This window comes from Bradysia coprophila, unplaced genomic scaffold (genome assembly GCF_014529535.1).
Source record: "Bradysia coprophila strain Holo2 unplaced genomic scaffold, BU_Bcop_v1 contig_297, whole genome shotgun sequence".
Classification (NCBI taxonomy): domain Eukaryota; kingdom Metazoa; phylum Arthropoda; class Insecta; order Diptera; family Sciaridae; genus Bradysia; species Bradysia coprophila.
In genome coordinates, this window is record NW_023503555.1 from 6,986,696 (window position 1) to 7,009,815 (window position 23,120).

At 34.9% G+C, this 23,120-nt stretch overlaps 1 protein-coding gene across 3 annotated transcripts; it reads left to right on the plus strand.

The window, feature by feature from the left end:
- Positions 1-1,946: 1,946 nt before the first annotated feature.
- LOC119078930 lies at positions 1,947-21,438 on the plus strand. Of its 3 annotated transcripts, XM_037186674.1 has the most exons (7): positions 1,947-2,115; positions 2,172-2,336; positions 2,405-3,247; positions 3,311-3,472; positions 3,535-3,579; positions 3,655-3,954; positions 21,401-21,438. In XM_037186674.1, exons 1-6 carry the CDS (start codon positions 2,032-2,034, stop codon positions 3,895-3,897), a joined length of 1,542 nt encoding a protein of 513 aa, XP_037042569.1. In that variant the 5' UTR covers positions 1,947-2,031; the 3' UTR covers positions 3,898-3,954; positions 21,401-21,438. The 3 variants fall into 3 exon arrangements, with proteins under 3 accessions (XP_037042569.1, XP_037042567.1, XP_037042568.1); XM_037186672.1 differs by having other exon boundaries at positions 3,535-3,954; XM_037186673.1 differs by having other exon boundaries at positions 3,314-3,472; positions 3,535-3,954.
- The last annotated feature ends 1,682 nt before the right edge of the window (positions 21,439-23,120 follow it).

Here is a 23,120-nt window from a genome sequence, read left to right on the forward strand (position 1 = left end):
TTTATATAGTAAAATGCATGTTAAAAAAAATGAAGTACAAGATTTCAAATACTTTGATCGATGGAAGTAATAGACCCGATAATAATACTGGTCATATGCTTGCCATCTGTAACAGGTTGCAATTTTTTAAGCAAAAACTTAATTATTGCAATCCAGATAGGGAACGCGGCTAGCATTATAAGTTCTTTCGAGTCAAGTAGAGAACTGGATGAGACACATTATAATATGTGCAGACCGTTTGCTGTGTAAAAATAAAAAATTTCCTATACATCTTGCAGTAAACGAGATATGCATTTGCATCAGCTGTTTTTCAGCTGGTCCACTCATACCAACATATAACCATTTCACCAATCTAAATCCGAAGCACTTTTGTTTGTATTAGTGGATCAGCTGAAAAGTAGCTGAAACAAACTCATGACTAAATTTCACTGACTTCGACTGTAGCGTGTAGCATATTCTATGTTCATGTTCGCAGACATAGTCCACATATGCGAGTGAATTATTGTATTGTTTAAATCTCTCTCAAATGAGCTACAATTTCGAGTCTAGCAAAAAGAATACTCTTTCCCCGACAACCGTCGAATCAACCTAAAAATTTAATTCGTTTGTGTTGACATGTAATTTAAGCTCAGTAACAGTTCTACGTTCATCTAATATGCATAAAATATCTTTAATAATGTACGCATCGCATATATATATCTACCTACAACAATATCTCTCCTTTTTGCAACTGTATGAATAACCCTTCACCCCCCACATATATTTCCATAGAATTATAATTTGATGCCATCAAAACTCTACTTATGCCAAGTCATGAATTATTTTAATTATGGTTTTCCATTTTGGTTTGTTGTTGTTGCTCTGTGTTTCTGTTGTATTATAATTGTGAAGTTGTTAATGTTTTTGATGATGTTTCTACGGATTTGGTTTTATTATCTAATTTGGAACGAAAGTAAGACAAAGTTTGCGTCACACATATTTTCCCAGCGTTTTGTAGGTTGTTTTAATTGGGTCAACCGAACGACTGATGGTATTGTGTATAATGAGAGTTGGTGTTTTGTCGAAAAAGATTTTTCACATTTAATTTTCGGTGTTTCAGTGGTTGGTAAATGTATCAGTCTGATTGAATGTAATGGTTTCGATTGATAAATAAATTTCGGCTCATGTTTTTAGCCAACACACTTTATGTAAATTTTCTTACGTAGCGACGAGTTGGCGACGTCGATTTAATGTTGGAAATGGCTAGGCAGGCATCTGTTATCGGCAGCAACGACAAATGAAAGCAATGTGGTCTGGTTGATTTTCTCTCATATAGAAAAATGTATGGTGAAACAAATGAAGTAATAGAATTTGTGTAAAAAAATTGAAAATAATTGAAACAACTGAAGTAACAGTTGATTCGTAGTAGAGATTGTAATTCTAATAGTATTCTAATGGTGAAGCTGGTGAAAATTCGTCCCAGTTTAAAAGCATCGATTTTCGGAAGGGTGGTACATTTGGTAATCAGTCATAGAAGGGCATGTCTGCGTCTGCTACTAATCTAAAAAAAAAACAATTTTTGAAAACAGTCTGTACTGACGCTAACAACGGTCCCACAGGACGACCTTTCTAAAAAGCGTCATTTCCCATAGATCTATGGGACCATTTTTTTGCACCATTACCATTAGAATTACAATTACAACCTCAGTCACTTCTCCAGCACTCACTCCAGCACTCCTATCCCTTACTCCTAGTGCACTGAATGGTGCCGTTGGACATAAAACTCCATTTAATGAGCCTGTGATATTGTAAGTTTGAATTGCAGCGGCCAAAAATGTGCCACTTAGTTATGAAGCTGATACAATTCCAATTATCTTATGCGATAGCCATAAGTCTCTTCAATCGATAAGGAAAATGTTCATTTAATGTGTATTCGGTTATCAGCTTTCATAGATATATTAGTACTACAAAAGAGAACATCACCACGTATTCGCTTAGTTAATAAATTTTGTGGTCGTCTGTTACGGATTCGTTCAAACTATTCACTCAAAAATGAATTGGAAAGTGGCCTGTCTAACAGTTTTAATTGTCATCGGATTCACCTCAAAATTATCCTACGCAGAACAAAAACTAGCGGTTAGGTACAAGTAGTATGTGTGAATGTTATCAGAATTAAATGAAATCAACTTTAGGATGAGGATATCGAAGAAACGTCAGAGCTTGTCGTTAACTACCTCGGTCCACTACTCGAACTTAATGGATTCACTATTGAAGATTTGCCCGACCATTTGAAGTACCTCACAGCCAAATACTATCTCATTTTCTCCAGAGGAGACGAACCTCTTGACAATCTGGAGGTGAGTAGAATTCGATTTGATTTTTAGCGATCACTCCGACACCTAATTTGTTGTGACTTTTCCTACAGAAAATGGTTAGCGATTACAATATAATCCAGCAGAGTCAGGACCAAATAGCCGAAAAATTCCAAGAACACGTTGAACATTTCGTCAAAGTAAACGAATCGAACAACAAAAAAGCTCTGAAAAAGCTGATCACCAAAGTGTTGGAGAGTCTCAACTTCGATTTACAGATAGTGAAGCCTAGAGACGCTATAACATTCCTACTGTATCAAGAGGCGTATCCTGATATAATGAAAATTGTAAGTCTAATGGTTGGAAAGCACTACGATGCCTATCTGGAAGTGCGTGCCAAAGAGAAGAAACCGTCCAATGACACCGATCCACTACAACAGCCAACAGACGACAAAGGTTTTGCTGCAATCGTTCGTGAATTAGTCGCTTCTCACGGTCGGTTCGGATTGCTCAAACGCCTTGTGACGTATTTTGAGGATTACATACCGCCAGTTGACCGCAAAAATGTGGATGAATCGACGTTAGACTATTTAGATGATCTGCAGGAATTTCTCGACGCTGAAAGTTCCAGTCTCTGGCGTTTTATAAAGGGATCTGGTTACACCGGGATGACTGACAAGTGGATCGCAAAGGCGCAGAAGTTTTACGTTGATGTTAGTACTGTCATTCCACTGCAAGAAATTTTAAATATTTTCGACGCGGCTGTTTTGAACTTGAACGATAGACGGGCACTTCTGATTCTAAGATCCGAGATTGCCACAAGTGGCAGCTATGGACTTACTGATAAAGTTCAAAATGCTAAAGATGTTTTGAAATTGATCAGTGAAACAGTTACCAATGATCTTTCTGCTATCCGTGACATTCTTCTTGCCACAGCAATGGAAGCTAACAGCGAGGTACGTTGAAAAAAATAATTTCTTTTCCGAATCCTTGACAACTAATCCACACACAACTTACAGAAGATATCCGAAGACATCTTCCTGAAATACCTGGACAAAATACTCAACCCCCATGACATGTCCACTAATGATCTTTCAACGCAAATGCTTGCCATAATCTCTAGAACTTTTGAAAGAATTAAATCTATTAAGGGAGCGTCTGCTACTGATGAGAACACAAAGGTAACAACACTTTCTCTGGCATCGTAACAACATTTGAGCATCCATCTGTTTCCTACAACTAGACGTTAGCAACGGATCTGCAATCATTCCGAGAAAGCTTGCAACGAATAAGAGACACACTCGCCATTCTAATACCAGAACAAAGCGAATCAAATCGCATTGAGCTGCATTCGTTGTTGCAGTTGATCGTTAATAAATTTGGATCATTCGTTTCCGAACGGGAGAGTAAATTAGTGCAATTTGTCAACGGCGTCTTCGGAAACTTAGATGAGAGACGGAAATTCGAAGAGGATGTCAGTCATTTTGCGCTGCAACTAGAAACTGGGTTCAGCAATATTCCCATAAAGCCTTCGGAATTCCTAACAGAGAAGCTACTTGAACTGGTTGAAATTATTGATATCTTTGTTAACTTCACAAGCTTTTAGCGTTTCTAAGACAACTGTTAAAGGGACATACAAAAAAGACGTTTTTTAAGGAAATTTATACCACTGCATTTAAACCAAAAATCCACATAATTTACTTAGACCCTACCTTTCCGTGAATTCGAGTAGTGTGACATATGTCCTTGTTCGTGTAGCGCTTACGATTTCAATAGATTTCATGGAATGTGTTTGAGCGATACATCAAAATAATTTGAGTTTATATTTCTTATTGCATCCGCTATTAAAATACCGTTCAAATAAGGTATCACAAGGTAAGTTTGCAAAACATTTACCCTAAGGTAATTCAACCCACCCTCTTAAGATTGTTTTTTATTTAAAACTCGAACTCGACGAAACTTGACGCGACACCAAATCCGCACTGACAAATAAGAGTTGAAAATCTTACTTATTGCAGGTAACTTTGTCTCAAGGTAACCTAAACCAGCTGTCACAGCTGTGGCTCTCCAAACAAAAAATACAGCAGCAGGACATAACAAAGATCAAGATCAAGACAAAGATTTCCTGTAGACAAAGTTACCTGCAATAGGTAAGAGCTTCAACTCATTATTGTCAGTGGACATTTCTACAATTTTTAACTTCTTTTAATTTTGATATGTCGTTGTCGTATAGACATTCCCTTGAGATTCCACACTTAATGAGAATTTGACAAAATCATCTGGCGGACCCTGCCTTCGAAAACTAGCAAATTTTCATAAAATCTTTTTTTTTGGTGGAAAAATATTTCCCGAATTTTCCATTTTCGACGTGATTTTTCCGATTTCTCTTTAAAATGAAGTTTTGCTGTTAAAAGTTAATATTTTTTTACATTTTCCAAACATAATTTTTTATAATATTGTTCCTTGTCCAGTTTACAAACTTTTTATTAACTAAAATTGTGACGCAACTGTGGCAAGTGTGATCACTTTTCATCGAAAATTTAGACCTCTTTGCATGGCAAATTTTTTTCGCCAAAATTTTTTTTCCCAATTTGAATCTGATATTGGTTGGGCTTGCTCATAATGATTCAAAAGCAACATAAAACAAGTTTTACAATAAAAAAAATCATCTCTCGAAATCTTCGAAAACCTACAAAATTTTCACCTTCGGGGAACTTTGTCGAGCCCTACAACCAGCATAATGGACCCGGACAGTAAAAATTATTTACATCGCAAAGCTGTGACTCTCAGCTTTCAAATGATACCAAACACTGTACCTGTTGATCAAATGATGTAGGAGTCGGGAGGTGAGTTATGTGATGGGAGCCTGTTTCTATCAAATTTTGAAGTAAGAGAAAAGGTAAAATTAAGCCGGAATATGTTATTGCTGCGGACGGATTACATCCAGAAGTGACTCCTGTACTCTTTCTTCCCCTTACCTTTCACTCCCATTTCATTTCACGCGTGCACTGTAGCAATGCGCGTGTGACGCAAGTCTCATACTATACAAATTTTCAAATCAACTTCTTGAAGAGACTAAGCAAACAATATATACGGCAACTTTTCAACTTTCTCCCCTTGGCTTCAACCACTCCAAGTCATCGGAATCTAAGCGTCACTATGAATTCAAGGAGCTATGGCACGTCATAATCAGTTATGATTTTGCCAAGATATAGACTTTTCAAATTTCCAGACTTGTATGAAAGTTGAAGAAATATGATAATTTAAAATAACTGAAATATTCCGCGTGTGTGTTTAGCCCCTGATATCAGAAAAAAAAACTTTTAAATAGGAAGGGTGACGCAAGTCCTTGTAACAACTATCCACTATAGTCGTGTAATAGTATGTTACGTCACTGTTTGTAAATATTTGTTTAGGCAAGTGTGAGGCGAAGGCGAGTGGAGTAATCACACTTGCCTAAACAAGCATCTACAAGCAGTGACGTAACACATTTTACATGTTTGTGAACGGTAAGTGCATTTTCCCTGTCACAAGCAGTTATGTAAAGTGCACTTTACCGAGCATAAGCATGTAAAATGCTATTATGTTCATGTTTCGAGCACTACTTTCGACGCACGCAACATGTAAAGTCTATGACAAAGCTTGGGAAGAAAATGAAAAGTCAAGTTTTCATGTTATTGTTCGCCTCGGCTTCACCTCGGATCAAAAAACTTCACACGAAAATTGGTCTCTTCAACCTTTTTTCCCCTGTAATGTAAATAACTATTTTGTCTGGCCTAATATAAACCACCCAACTGCAGACCGTAAAATTGACGAAAACGAAACCATTAATCCACATCTATCAATCGTCGCCATTGGTAAAGTTTGCGCAATTCATTTTACATTGTGTTGCATTTGGGGTCTCGTGCAAGCAAAGTCATTTTTAATCAAAAGTCGTTCGATGGCATCATATTGAATTGATACCAACCATAAAAGGATTTTTTTTTTTTTTTTTTCAATAAATTTATTCCATCCACGTTCAATTCTCGGATATTTTATAATTAATTTTAATAAATAAAATGTTTTTCCAACGTGTAGGTACCACAGCATTTTAATATTTTATATTGAACCGAGCAGAACGGCATTTATTAATGTGTTATACGAATGGATCACTGTGTGTATTGGAATCTGATCGATCAAAATGTTAATTTTCTTTTATATTGGATTATTTTGTCGTCTACCGAACCATTTTATACGTCTCATCTCTTCACAGTCCATTTATGATATGAACATTATTATACGAATTTTGATCGATTTTTTTCTCTCTTCTTTCGCTGAATGTGCGTATCACAAATTATTGGTTTTTATGTTGATTTAAATAGCCAAATTTAAATTGTTATTAAATGGTTTGGGCTTAGGTTTAAATTATAGGGTAGCATTAAATGGTATGAGATCAAAAATCTTTTAATCAAAATAAAAAATTGATGCAGTTCGATAGACTGTTGCACAAAACATACGTCCGCTTTTATCAGGATTGTCTCGCATGCCATGTGCTTGATTTCATCGTCACATATTCTATAATGCTCGGACCCGACCTGAACCTGAGTCGAGAAATTCTGAGTTGAATCAGGTTAGGTTCAGTATGAATCTGAACTTTAGGTCCAGTCCAGGTTAACCTTAAATTTTCACAATGTGTTGCACCTGGCTTAAAGATCTTTGAAGAATGTTAAGTCAGACTTAATATTTTCCTTCCACTAGTGCACAATCTGTTGTAGCTTCACATTTTCCACCGATTATTGGTAAACCGGACTGGCACTAAAAATGATTTCTTTTGATTATAACAATCTAAAGAAATAATTTTTAGTGTCAATCCGCTTTATGCAACTCATACCTTTTACATGTCGACAGTCATGCGTACCTAGGTCACAAATTGAAATTGGGTCTGGACAACCAAACTGCATAAATAAAACAAAGAATTGATCTTGCATGGGCAGTGTTCGGAAAACTCTGGCTAATTTTTTCAAAAGCAAAATGAACAATAGTCTGAAACGTAAAGTGTTCGATACGTGTGTCCTTCACATATGGAGCGGAAACGTTAACGTTAACAAAAGGTCCCGAAAATAACTTAGGAGTGGCACAAAAAGCCATGGAACGGAGTATGCTTGGAATAACGCTCAGAGATAGAATGACAAATCGACAAAGATCGTTCATGTCATGGAAAGAATAGCATCTTTAAAGTGGAGCTGGGCGGGACATATTGCAAGACGGACGGACGAACGTTGGACCAAAAAGACCATGAACTGGAGACCACCTAAAACACGACCTACAGGTAGACCACCAGAGAGATGGAATAATGGTATAAAGAGAATTGCAGGCGCAAATTGGCAACAAGTGGCAACGGATCGTTCGGAATGGAAGAGTATTGGGGAGTCCTACGTCCAGCAGTGGATACAAACAGGCTGAAAACGAAGAAGAAGAAGAAACTCATACATATGCAGCAGCTTACCCCTTCCCAGCTTCAAAGTAGACAGTATTTTAAATGCAAATTCTTATTAATTAATCAGAACAAAAGGAAAAACCTTATATTAATGCTCTGTGCGAAACGTAGCTCACGAAAACTAACTCATAAGACATACAATGAAAAAAATAACTTTACATGCTTTTGTTTCCCTGGTGTCGAAAGTGACTAATTACACAAACTAATACTAATAAACACTAATAGACAAAAAAAAATAATAAAAAATTGAAGTACAGTCTTCGACATTTCAAATGTCTCACTGTCAAATTTGTATGAGAATTTCATTGTGTCATTGCGAATTCACAATGACATTCTTTGAAAAAAATGACAGTGAGCCATTTGAAATGTTAAAGCCTGTATTTTCTATAATTTTCTCAATATTTTCTAGTCATTTGTTATTAACAGCGATGACAAGAAATAAACGATGGGCTTTGGTTAATGTTTTCTCATTATAGTAGTATGAAGCTAAAACTTATGAAGTAAAAGATTTTGCATCGAACACTAGGTGATACTTTATTCAAGAAAAGTAGTAGATTTGACGAAATTATCGCTAGTTTTGGTTGGGTCAGTAGTGTTTGAACTGTATCAGATCTTCAAAAATTAAATTTAACCCGCTGCGAATAGAGTCGGCCTGTCAATGTCCATTGATTATTACAATCAATTGGCATGGAATCTGAGAGAAATGTTCAATTTTTTTTATTAATAAGACATGTGCCATTTAGGGCACTAAAATGTCGTTCGTCAGAATAATTGTTTTCTGAGTTGAAAATTGCCTTTTGCTATTGTGTTAAAATTCCATTTTAATTTTAGCTCACATTCATAAAATCTAATTTTGCCGCCGAAGAAAAGCAAAATTTATTTATTTTAATATCGAAAATTGAAAATGCTTACACGAGGATGGAAGAAAAACTAATTAGAATTCTATTAAAATCGGAAGGTAATATAGATGGGCTGATTGAAAATTTAATTGAATTAGAAAAGTGGAAGAAGGAATCCTAAACATGAAATCAATCTACTACTTCTATGCATGTCTCTGGAAAAATGAAAATAACATTTTGCCGTTATAATTAAGAAAAGTGTTATGGAAGAGACTAGATACATATATGGATGTGTGGAAGAAAGTGTCGTATGGATATGTAACACTTGATGAACACTAGGTAGGTGAAGCTACACATAATGAATTGTCGTTTCATATATAGTTGGGTTTTCTGGGTGTATCAAAGAGTGAAGAATATGCAATTAAATGGAAATTGAATTAGAAGGGTCGACGACTATTAATAAAATTGCAAAATTCAAATATTCGGTCGAATGTGTAGTGTATGATGTGTCCTCTTGTAAATTTATGTTATGAGACGATATATCATCCCATGTGATTTTTTTGAGAAATTCAAATACAATTTCGCACATAAATTCTTGCTAGTCTCAACGAGCATCTTTGATCTCTGATTTTCTTTTCAAAATTGCAAAGCAAAGCGTAATTTACAAATTAGACTTGAAATGAAAGGAAGCTTCAACGCTCAATAGAGTAAGGGTAAGTAGATTAAGAGCAGTTTCTATCACTAACAATCACATTAGAGCTTTTCACATAAAATTAAACGGTCAATTGTTATGGACAACGGCGACAAAAATTAATGTATTTACACTGAACGTCGTCTTATAAATGCTAATATCAAGATAAAAGTACATGTTAAAACAATGAAGTAAAAGATTTCATCATCTTCTTTACGTTGATTTACAATGTAAATATTAAAAAAAACATTGGATCTGGTCGTCCAGAGACCATGCATTGTTCAGTAATTAACACATTATTCCCTTGACTGAAAGTCAAGGGTTATACGCCAGAAAATACCCTAAAATGTTAGTAACCATACAGTGTATGAAAAATTATCAAAACCTTAATTCCCTTGACTGAAAGTCAAGGGTCTTACGCCAGAAAATACCCTAAAATGTTTGTTACCACACAATGTATGAAATGTTATCAAAAACGTAATTGTTTGTTACCATATTTTTTTGTCATAAGGTTCTGGAAATTATTCCAGAAAAACAGGATTTTACTCTGCTGATAATTGATAATACATGATAATACACCGCTGATAATTGATATTGTGATAATTTATGATAATTTAATGTGTTGTGCCGATATTGTATGAAATGTTATCAAAAACGTAATTGTTTGTCACCATTTTTCTTGTCACGACGATAACTTGAGTAATAATTCTTAACCGATTTTGATGAAATTTTGTTTAATCGACTAGGAATGAGGGCCATGTCATAGAGTTCTGGAAACTATTCTAGAAAAACAGGATTTTACTCTATTGATAATTGGTAATTGATAAATGGTAATTCATAATTGATAATTGGTAATTCCCTTGACTAAGTCTAAGTCAAGGGTCTTACGCCAGAAAATACCATAAAATGTTTGTAACCTAACAATGTATGAAATGTGAAGAAAAACGTAATTGTTTGTAACCTATTTTTCTTTGTCATCACGATAACTTTAGTAATTCATAACCGATTTTGATGATTTTTTTTAATCGACAAGGAATGCGATTCCTGAGGTTAAGATAAGGATCTGGAAACTATTTCAGAAAAACAGGATTTTACTCTGTTGATAATTGATAATACACCACTGATAATTGACATAATTGATAGTTCCCTTCACTGTTGATAATTGGTAATCTAATGTGATATTCCCTTGACTGGCAGAAAATAGTGAACAATTTAGGTTTCCAAAATTATACATTTGACATTTATAAGGTCAAGTTCGACGATGAGCTATATGGGATCACCGCTCCGGAAGCTATACCAGAAAATAGAAATGCAATGTATTAAATGAACATTATAAATGATATTCGATAATTGGTATTTGATAATTGATAATTGAAATTTTATATTTGATAATTAACAAGCGGGCATATACCCAAAATTACATATACACTACAGTGAGTATATAGTATTAAAAAAGTCAAGCAAATCTAACATTAGACAACTCCGACGAGTGTGATGTTTGCGGCCCGAGCGAAGCGAGGGTCGTAATTCACACGAGTGGCGGTATCTTATTGTCACATTAGACAGCTCGGACGAGCGAGAAGTTTGCGATCAGAGCAAACATAATATTAGACAACTCTGACGAGTGTGATGTTAGCGGCCCGAGCGAAGAGAGGGTCGTAATTCACACGAGTTGCGGTATCGTATTGCAATATTAGACAGCTCGGACGAGCGAGAAGTTTGCGGCCAAAGCAAATCGAACATTAGACAACTCAGACGAGTGTAAAGTTTGCAGCCCGAGCGAAGCGAGGGTTGTAATTCACACGAGTTGCGGTTATTTATTGCAAAATTAGACAGCTCGGACGAATCAGAAGTTTGGGGCCGAGCGAAGCGAAGGCCTTAATTGACACGAATAGTAAACAACTCGGGTCTTATTGGATTATTAGACAATTTGGACGAATGCGGGGTGACAACATTTCATTTTTGTGGGGTAAAAGATATCAAATTGAGGGGATATGTTAGATTATTACGTCTATAACTTGACAAAAAGGTGCAGACTTTAAAACACAACGCAATTTCATTGTGTTCTTATCGGGTGCGACTTTTCGTTACGTTATAGACCTAATATAGTCGAAAGTATTCATATATATAATAAATATCATTCTAAATTAAATTGTCTGTCGGAACAGACATGTTGTTCTAGATTATTATTTTGATCACTCTAGGAAGCTTCCCGGATCCTGGAAAACTAACACTAACGCTTTAACGCGAGTCGTGATATTTTGCTTATTACAAAAGAAAGAAATTCATGAGTAAATTAGATTATTTGTATTGTAAATTTTTTTAGATCATCATACTTATTTGATGGTTCAAACAAATTGTTTGAGGTCAAAATATTGTCATTTGCTTTTTTTTTAATTTATTGTTTATATAGAACAATACAATCTAAAAACATATCATCGCGGGCAAAGAAAAACCCTTCTACTTTATGTTGAACTCGATTCATTTTTAAGCATCGCACATGAAAATTAAACAGGAAACCAAAAAAAATAATGAGCAGAAAAAAAATTATCCGAAACTTTCAAAAGCTAAACGATTGTCATTTGCTTGGACTACAGAAATTGTCCATTCTTAACCAGATGAAAAAATCAGTAAAAATAAATTAAGATATCTATAAAAGTCTAATCGGATTGACTAAGAAGTTTAGCAACATTATTTTGGGAAAATTATCAGTCAAGGGACCCGACCCGCCGAAAAGGTGGGACCTAGTTGTTTGTAAGCATTTTTTTTGTCACGACGATAACTTGAGTAAGTCTTAACCGATTTTGATGATTTTTTTTTTAATCGACGAAGAATGAAATTCTTGAGGTTAAGTTCGAAGATGAGCCATGTCGGGATAAGGTTCTGGAAACTATTCCAGAAAAACATGATTTTATTGATAATTGTAATTGATAATACAGTGCTGATAATTGATATTGTGATAATGATAATTTAATGTGTTGTGGTGATATTATATAAAACGTAGAAGAATGGGATTTCTGAGGTTAAGTTCGAGGATGGGCAATGTATAAGGTTCTGGAAACTATTTCAGAAAAATAAGTAACTGATAATAATTGGTAATAATAATATTGTTCTCTTGACTGAAGTCAAGGGTCTTACGCCAGAAAATACCCTAAAATGTTAGTAACCATACAGTGTATGAAAAATTATCAAAAACTTAATTGTTTGTAACCATTTTTTTTGTCATGACTATAACTTGAGTAATTCTTAACCGATTTTGATGATTTTTTTTAATCGATGAAGAATGGGATTGTTGAGGTTAAGTTCGAAGATGGGCTATGTCGGGATAAGGTTCTGGAAACTATTCCAGAAAACAGGATTTTACTCTGTTGATACTTGATAATACACCGCTGATAATTGATATTGTGATAATTTATGATAATTTAATGTCTTGTGGCGATATTGTATGAAATGTTATCAAAAACGTAATTGTTTGTAACCATTTTTTTTGTCATGACGATAACTTGAGTAATAATTCTTAACCGATTTTAATAAAATTTCTTTTAATCGACGAAGAATGGAATTCCCGATATTAAGGTCGGAAGCTATTCCATTTACTATGTTGATAATTGATAATTATTGGTAATTGATCACTGATGATTCCCTGCGCAGAGAGAGAAGAAGGTACGTCGAGAGAAGAAGGTACGTCGAGAGAAGAAGGTACGTCGAGAGAAGAAGGTACGTCGAGAGAAGAAGGTACGTCGAGAGAAGAAGGTACGTCGAGAGAAGAAGGTACGTCGAGAGAAGAAGGTACGTCGAGAGAAGAAGGTACGTCTGTTTTGAATGAAGTCGTTGTCGTTCCTGTTGTCAAAGTTCGGATTAACAGTTAATTGGAACAAACTTTTAGGACTGTCGTATGACTGTCAAGTAAACAAAGCAAATTTTTTTTTTCTTTCACACGGAGTATTTTTGTGGTAAATGGTAAATGGAGAAAAAGAAATGGTTCCTAGTCGTATTATTGATATTTAGGTATTTATCTTCGCTCTGGTTACTTCATTTTCGCATTAATGCCACAGCGAAGAATTCGCCTAATTTAAAATACAATGCACTAAGAAAAAGGCTGTTGGCGCAAACTTCCTTATAATACAGCCTTGGAAACCACAGCGGATCATAAAAAGACATTTGAAATGTTGGCCACTGTACCTGAAATTACATATACAGTGAGCATATAGTATTACAAAAGTCAAGCAATTCTAACATTAGACAACTCCGACGAGGTGTTGAGGAATCTCGCGCCGCGTCATTCACAATTACTCACAAAGTGACATTTTCCTTATACAAAATGTGTCAAAATGTGAATTATTGTGAATGACGCGGCGCGAGATTCCTAGCAACCTCCGACGAGTCTGAAGTTTGCGGCTAGGCCAAACCTAATATTAGACAACTCGTACGAGTGTGAAGTTTGCGGCCCGAGCGAAGCGAGGGTCGTAATTCACACGAGTTGCGGTATCGTATTGCAATATTAGACAGCTCGGACGAGCGATAAGTTTGCAGCTAGAGCGAATCGAAGGCCGTAATTGACACGAGTTGCGGTATCTTACTGCATTAGTTAACAACTCGGGTCTTATTGGATTATTGCACAATTTGAACTAATACAAAGTGACAACATTTCATTTTTGTAGAAGTAAATGTATCAAATTGAGAATTGTGTTAGATTATTACATCCATACCGTGATATGGCTTGGACTTCAGGAATTGTCCATTCTCACCCAGATCAAAAAATCAGTTAAAATAAATTAAGATAATTATAATCAAGGTTCTGAAACAACCAGGTTAAGACAACCCTGAGTTGAACACGAAAACACACAAAAACAAAATTCTTTCAGTACCTTGATTATAATAGTGTGTAATATAAGGTAAAAGCAAAATGAAATGATCTAGTCTGCTTTTTGACAATTGACATTCAATTGACAAAAAATGAGGCTCGATAATTTTATTTTGCTTTCACTTTGATTGATTAATTATTTTGGAAAAATTATCAGTCAAGGGACCCGACCCGCCCAAAAGGTGTGACCTAGTATCATATCGGTCATCTGTTATCGATAGCGACAAGTAACAAGTGACAAACTTTGACTACATACCAATCTTACATACCAAAAAAAATGTTCTAAAAATGAAGTAAAAGATTTGACATCAATTTATTGAGAATCGAATGAAGTACTAGATCCGATAGTAAAACTATTGATGTAAACAGTAGCCTTCAAGTGGGAAAACGTTTTTCGAAATGATACCCACAAAATTAGTATTTTTGTTAGAAAAGCAACCTTAAGACACAGAAAACCTGTTCCACGTTATCAAAGTTGCTCCTTCCTCATAGAATGTTTTTAAAATTACAATTTTTTCCGAAATTTGTTTGGTTTTTCACAGTGGTCTTCAAAAAGAAAAGTTCTTCTAAAGGTTATTCAAAAAATAGTATTGATATAAGTAAAGGAAAAATGATCAACCATTCTGATAAATCTAAGTAAAGGAACCTCAGTGGACTCAGAAAAAGCGCTGCACTATACCTGAGCTTCTCCTTCGAAAAAACTTTCATTTTGAATAGCATCATGTATGCTTGCAGTCTGTGAAAGGTTAAAAGAGTTCAATCTGTCGAAAATATTAAAATCAAATTAATTGATGGAATCGATAGATGTTCCAATGATAGCTCTGAAAGGTTAAGTAGAGATAGCTACTTTATGGAAATGAAGGCGTGTCTGTTTGCCTGTGCACCGTGTTATAGAAACTATTTTCAGAGTAATAGAGTAAATGTAAAAGCTACTAATCATCGTGTTAAACTAGACGTTTATCGATTTCACACTAAAATTAGGACGAAATTAGGAAAATTAAATTCCTGAAGAAAATGTGTGCAGAACCATTGGATGTGGATGAGGGGGTTTTTCTGTTGAGACTATAAAGAATAAAAGGGATCTATTGTTTCCAAGAGGGACGAATCATTCTATCTCAGAGTAGACCGTATACTTTCCAGTTAGGGACTACTTTTGGTAGAGGATTTTCGCATGTTTTCCTACATTTTCCCACATTTTCCAAAAATATTTCCTACATTTTTCACAATTTCCCAAGAATGTGGAAAAACGTTTTTCCCGAATACATTCACTGGTTCTAGTCCTTATTTACCGAAACATTAATGGATAAAATGATGGACTAAGACAATACAATTCTCTGAGTTGTCGACTTTGTATTCGGAATTATTAAAGCACAATGTCTAATCCGAAGTGACTTCCACATTATTCCATCTTCAGACAATAGAAAAACAGCAGTGGTTTTACACAGTAACTAAAACTTCCATGAAAATATTACTTTGAAAGAGCTTAACACACATACGTATATATACGTATCAGATTAAGATATACCCTTGGGTATTCTCATATGTATAGAAACGACGACACGGAAAACAAAACAATATATACCACGTCTGCAAGTGTAAAATCACTTCTCTGCTGATTTTATTTACCTCTTTCGGAAAACAAAAACCCGTTAGCCTCTTTAAATCAGCGTGTCGGAAAATTTATAATGCGGACACAATGTGGCATGGTATAGATTTTGCTTAAATACCTTTTCTCTCGGTCCTTCAAGGTAGGAAAAACACACACAATTTATACACACGTAACATCCAATGATGTTGGTTTTCTGGGCGGTTTAGAGTTCTATTCTGACTGTTTGTGTACACAAGTGAAATCATTGAAGTTTTCCTCGGAGCTTGAATGTTGAATGTTTATTGTACAAGCGTAAACTCTATGGCATTGTGTGTTTAAATCACCGTTTAGCGGTCATTTAAGGAAAACAAAAGGCATATCGCACTTTCGCAATTTTAACACCCGTTTAACGCTTTGTGAATTTGGCAGGATAATAAGTCTGGGTGTTGTGAGAATGCGAGAATATTTGTGGCGAATGATTTGTGTTTGTGCCGTTAGGTGTTTTTGTGTTTACACAACTGACACTGCTTGGAGGGATATTATGTTCGGACAGGTTTGGGAAATGATGGGGACTAATTTCTAAATTGTATTAAGTGCGCTACCGCTCCATATGCAATTCCACCAAATGTCAAACGATTTGACCCTTGTAATGACTGGAAACGTCATTAAGATGAAAACAATGCGAACAACTGAATTAAAACAAACTCCGTGTCGCATTCAATTTCGATTAAAATGCAATCAACAAATAATAAATTCGGTCATAATGTTCACGTGTTCCCATAATACATTACCCACATATTCAGCATTTACAACACAATCGACGAGTGCATAACATTTAATGTTGCATGGAATTTACTATTATGTGGCGAAGCGTGTATCTAGATATGGGTGGATGCAACGATTGCATTTATATTTGCATTGGGCGCATTTCATATAATATCATTAACCGAAAAGCTTTTACTGCACATTATTGTTAACCGAATGCAACTCTCCAATGCGGTGTACGCGTTCATATGTTACAATGGCACATCCAATATTTATACGAATCGCTACATATTCCCATGTAATATGAAATGTGAATTGAAAATGGTTTATATTTCGGGTGCACCGACTGCAATATAACTGCATCGCATTATCGAAAATTGTCCAATATAAAATGCAATGTGCATTCAATATGGCATACAATATTGAGTATATAGACTGCCGAAAACAAGCATAAAACCCATTTGTTGAAAAGGGGGGTCCCCGGCCAGCAATCAATTATAATATATTCGAAAATTACTAATTTCATTATTACATGGCTAATAGGCCTTTTCATTTCGTTTAACATTTTGCGGTTTTTGTATTTACTTTATTCGAGAGCGGTGAGCTTTTATGCTGTACGACCCATTTTAACAATTTAGTTACATTTTGTTCAGCGCATATATTATGCCGGTGTGTGGCATAGCATTCACATTGACGTTATTTCTACGGACAATTGCCTCAACACAAAACCCTTTCAGGGAAATGAGAAATATTTTAAGTTGTTAAACATTCGGATATAGTTTGCATTCATCGGATTTCATTTGTTTTGGTTCGGCGAAACGTTACTCTTTAATGCACAAGCCGGTTCAATCAATGTTACAACTAAATGTAATACTAATGACAAGAAAATTATACTTTGTCGATTAATAGGTAAATGTAGCAGGGGCGATAAGTTACGTTTTCGAACGAAATTTGAACGACAAATACATCTACAATAGTGTATAATCATTGAATCTGTTACTTCTGATGTTCAATGCTTGGATCGAAATCTTGTACTTCGTTAGTTTGGACAAACATTTTATTATATAAAAAAGCATAACACTAAGCTCGTTGATTGTTTTAATCACCGTTGTCGATAACAGATGTTTACCCATCGTCAATTTTTGTTTAGAATTGTGAGAATTTTATCTTACCACTACGATGGGTGGGTATCGGTCTGTCTGTGCGCTGTTTCGCCGATGAATCTCCAGTGAAACTCTTATTATCATAATATCCACTGAGTCGCCGATGAATCTCAGGTGAATCGTTGATGAATCTCCGGTGAATTGTTGATGAATCTACGGTTAATCGTTGATGAATCTCCGGTGAATCGTTGATGAATCTACGGTTAATCGTTGATGAATCTCAAGTGAATCGTTGATGAATCTACGGTGAATCGTTGATGAATCTCAGGTGAATCGTTGATGAATCTACGATGAATCGTTGATGAATCTACGATGAATCGTTGATGAATCGTTGATGAATCGTTGATGAATCGTTGATGAATCTACGATGAATCGTTGATGAATCTACGATGAATCGTTGATGAATCTACGATGAATCGTTGATGAATCTACGATGAATCGTTGATGAATCTACGATGAATCGTTGATGAATCTAAGATGAATCGTTGATGAATCTACGATGAATCGTTGATGAATCTACGATGAATCGTTGATGAATCTACGATGAATCGTTGATGAATCTACGGGCAATAGTTGACGAATCTGCTGTGAATCGTTGATGAATCTACTGTAAATCGTTGATGAATCTACGGTGAATCGTTGATGAATCTTCGTTGAATATCAAACGAATCACAGACGAATCTACGGTCAATCACAGATGAATGTACGGTCAATCACAGATGAATCTCCGGTGAATTGTCGATGAATGTACTGTGAACCTTCGATAAATTACTGGTTAATCGCCGATAAATCTCCGGTGAATCGCCGTTGAATCTCCTGTTAACAATCAATCTCTGTTGAGTCTCCTGCGAATTGCCTATAAATCTTCGGTGAAACGCCGATGAATCTTCATTGAAACAACGGTGATTCGACGTAGAAACGCTGGTTCGCGAAAACGTTTATGACATAAACTTTATGTTACTGCTTCTTTTTTATAATTCGAAAGCCATACTTTTCATTATTCAAGCACGTCTCTTGACATCCTTTAACTCGATACAAAAATGAAAAGTCTGAGCTGCGATAGCTAACGGAAAAGTGCAATATCAGTCCAATGAAAACCCACTTGAAAAAAATGAAAGTGCAAACCGAGACTCAAACTATTGAGCAACAATTTCCATTCTAAATTAACTGAATTTGAATGAGATGTTTTACCAACAATCATTTATGGTCTCAGTCAAATCAATTATTTATTTGCATAAAAAGTGAAATGCATAAAAAAAATATTGTCGTCGGAGAATCAAGACAATAGAAAAGTGCCACGATTCCAACCATTTCACATCCCGTTCGACACACCAGAGAGCGACGAAAAAAACCGATTAATTCTTTTTATTCCACAAGAAATATCCCTGAGGCAATTTCATTTAAATATACATATCTAACTCGATGAATTTAGAATTAGCACCCTCAAAAATAGCAGAAAGGTTATACTCCACACATATATATAAATGCGACACTCTCCGTCTCTGACTTCATCATATAATACGGCGGAACAGTAATTGTCATCCATAAAATCTCGTTTTGACGGCTTTGACAATTTAACTTAATGTTGTTACCTTTGAGATTGTAACCGTTTCTGGAGGCGGTTATGAACACAGAAAAATAATGTCATTTTATGAGAAATTTCAAATTAAATTCTCAATTGTATGTAAATTTTACGATTTTCATTCTTATGCGACGGGGCGAATAAAAAATAATATTTTTTTTGTAACGACACTTGGTTTTGAGTTCTTTATTCTCTGGAGTTGATGTTTTAATACGAAAGATTTTCTTCGCTGTCGATTATTAGATTATTGGATTTAACATGTACAGCTTGTCACTTTAGAGTTGTTATCGTCGCTTCCAATCTACATTATGGGAATATTTTGTTGCAACGGTCTTAGCAAATGTGCAAATTTAATTTTTAGTTGAAAAAATGCAAAACATTTTTAAGATCTTTGTTATAATTTTAGCAAAATTTCCACAAATCACTTTATGTATGGACAACAAACAGACAAATGGTCTAATGATCCCGCAGCTGTAACTGAGTAATACTTTTTTCCATTACAGACATTGTTGGTATAATCTGTAATCGACAACGGTGACAACGGCAACGGTGACAACATGAAATGAATAACTGTAGCTAACATAGTCTTATTATAGCAACATCTATGCCAAAACAAATGATGTAAAAGATGTTATTTCGGGACGTTGAAAATACTTAGATCAAATCAAGTAATAGATTTTCGATGACTATCCTAAAATGTTATGCTTGTCGTCTGGTGAAGAAAGGTTTGTGTAGAACATAATAGGTGTGATATCGTCGGCTCAGCTTATCTGTTCACCTTCACAGATTTTAATTACTTTTGTTCAAAACGTGTTGATTAATGCTCATTGAGCATGTGTGTATTGCACTAAGTTATATGTTTCATCTCAATTTTTATACAAGAGCAACCATAATAGTAGCTGTCATGTTGTCAATCTCTAAACGACTGTGGTCGTTAAACATGCTGTGAGAGGGTAAAGTAAATTCAGAAGTTTAAGTAAATGCTGACAAATAGGAGGTAAGATTTTATATAAAGCTTTAGTCTTTCTGAAAAGCTGTTGCCTTTCCTAAAAGGTGCAGTTTTTCTGAAAAGCTTCAAACTTTAAGAACAGCTTTCTTTAAGTCTTTCTGAAAAGCTTCGAACTATCGTAAAAGCTTTAGTGTTTCGGTAAAGCTTTAGTGTTTTTGAAAAACTTTAAAAAAGTATTTCCTTGGTCTTTCTGAAAACCTTCAGACTTTCGTAAAAGCTTTAGATTTTCTGAAAAGCTTCAGATTTTCTGAAAAGCTTTACATTTTCTGAAAAGCTTCAGATTTTCTGAAACGCTTCAGATTTTCTGAAACGCTTCAGATTTTCTGAATTGCTTCAGATTTTCTGAAAAGCTTCAGACTTTCAAAGAAGCTTCAGACTTTCTAAGAAGCTTCAGTCTTTCTGAAAAGCCGCAGTCGTTAGTCTATCCGAAAAGCTTTAGTTTGTCAGAAAAGCTTTAAACTTTAAGAAAATATTTAATGAGGTTTTTTTTCTAGAAGCTTCAGACTTTCGGAAAAGCTTTAGATTTTACGTAAAGCTTCAGTTTTACTAAAAAGCTTTAGAATTTCTGAAAAGCTCCATATTTTCTGAAAAGCTCTAGACTGTTTTAAGACTTCTGAAATTGAGCTTTGATATAACGAACAAACAATTAGAGCGAGGGTCTATGTTCTACTTCTAAAATTTCGAATCAGATTCAAATTAAAACGGACAAAGATTACCGAAAATACATTTCAAGTTTACGTTAGATCAATCCTGATCAATTCTGTTCAGTTGTTCAGTCGAGTCATACATTGATATGCTAAAATATGTTAAAACTTCAAATTTCGTTGTTCGTATTACTACTGAGAAAAGTGTCTTAATTGCAATTAACTTAATGTGTTACATTGCTATCACCAACTCTTTTTTTCACTTGTCGGTAAACCTTTTTACAAGTTTGAAACGAACTTGCAACCGCGGACATTATGTTAAAATACGTTTTTTTTTCGCACATAAAAATTGTCGTCGTAATTAACCTGACCAGTAATGGCCAACGATGGTGAAATATAAGAGAAAATTGTGCAATACTAATGGTGTAAATGCAGTTTGAATTTCCATAAAAAACAAATTTTCCATCTTCTGTGCTTCAGACACACACTTAAGTTTCGTTTTTTTTATTATTTACGTAAAAAAATGTGTAGCAAAATGTATTGAAAATATTCAGTTCATACCATTCGAAACTTATATGGTTAATGTATGATGTACGTACAGTACATAAAACAAATTATGGATCATTTATATGCGTGCATATTTTCAATTTAGTTAACGTTCAGTTCTTTTTATGCTTTTTTTTTGCTGGATATATAAAAATATCAAAAATGGCTGCAATGGCAAGTTGTAATAAAATGTTTTATACCTGCAATGATCTTGATAACGAATACAGAAGAGGAAAAAATATTTATTTTTTTTTCGTATAAATTAATTTAACATTGGGTGGAGTTTAAAATGGTAAATTAGTTTAATTGCTCTGGCTATGTACAACGCATATATTGTGTGTTTATTTGCCATTTCAGTGAAAAATGTGTTTTGTTCACAAAGAAAATAAAAATCATTACAATTACTTATAATGAGTGAATTTCACTTGAAGATTTGAAGCATTTCACTGATAAAGCAAACAATTTATTTAGTTGAAAAATTGGAATCTCTCACAAGATGAGACATTTGCATATTTTAAGTGGTCAATGACTGGTTATAGTGGTACGCTATACACTAAATAAATAAAAATCACAACTGGTTGCACAGATAGAAATATGGACCGAGATCACATCTTTTATCACGGCAGAGTAAGGTAAACCAGGTAGAAGCGCAAGATTTGACTAGGGACCTGAATTATCCTTTGTAGCCTTTGTGTTTTGCGAGTAAAATTTTTCAATTTATGTCATTTTTCATATGCATACAGAGTATTAGAGTAATAGGTCCATCATTTGACGTTTCAAAAATGAACCGCTACTGCCTGGTTTTTTTACTCTGCCGTGCTTCTATGGAACTACTTTCATTGAACACCGAAAAATCGTTAGAGGTCCTAGAGTGATACCTGTTATTATCAGTAGGCAATCAAAACTGTTTATATTGTTGAAGCTACTACACGCACGCGTAAACAGTTTTGATTATATGCATGTATCAGCTGAAAATCAGCTGAAGCAAATTCATGCTGAAACTTCACTACCTCTGACTGTACCTGATAAGATTTGAAGTCTTTCCTAATCCCAGGTTAGCTTATTTTGAACCGTTTTTGCAAAGAAATTAATTTTTATCGTTAGAGGTTAAAAATGCCAGTTCGATTCCAACTGTCTTTTAATATTATTTTCTCTGTTTTTTCTCGCTCCGCTCGGTCTACAACAAGCGAAATTACATAAAATCAATCAAAGGAAAGAATTATTGTTTATCCCAATGGGTCTATTGTGTGACGTTGGGAGTGTGACGTTTTTGCTTAATTGCGCGTTCCTTTCTCTTGCTATCGAAGACTGATTCCCTAAAGAATTGTAATCCCCTTGGACCCACAAATTGTGCAAGGGAGACGTATGCAACCTTTTTTCCTGTTGTAATAGTTACTAACTATTAGTTAGTTTCGAATTTGGTGGGTTTGGAGTATCGAATTAGTTAGTAGGTCTTGTTATGTATACACCTCCAGTTCTCGGGTAGGCTTAGTTAGCCGGTTTTCGGGGAAGGCTCAGTTAGTTCTGAGAAATAGGCCATGTTTATTCTGAGTATTTGCTTATAATCTCGCTGTATTTATCCCCAAAGTCAAGCATTGATTCGTTTCTATTCAAATGAATACACTTTGATTAACATCAGCGAGTAAAGCACTCCTAATTCGG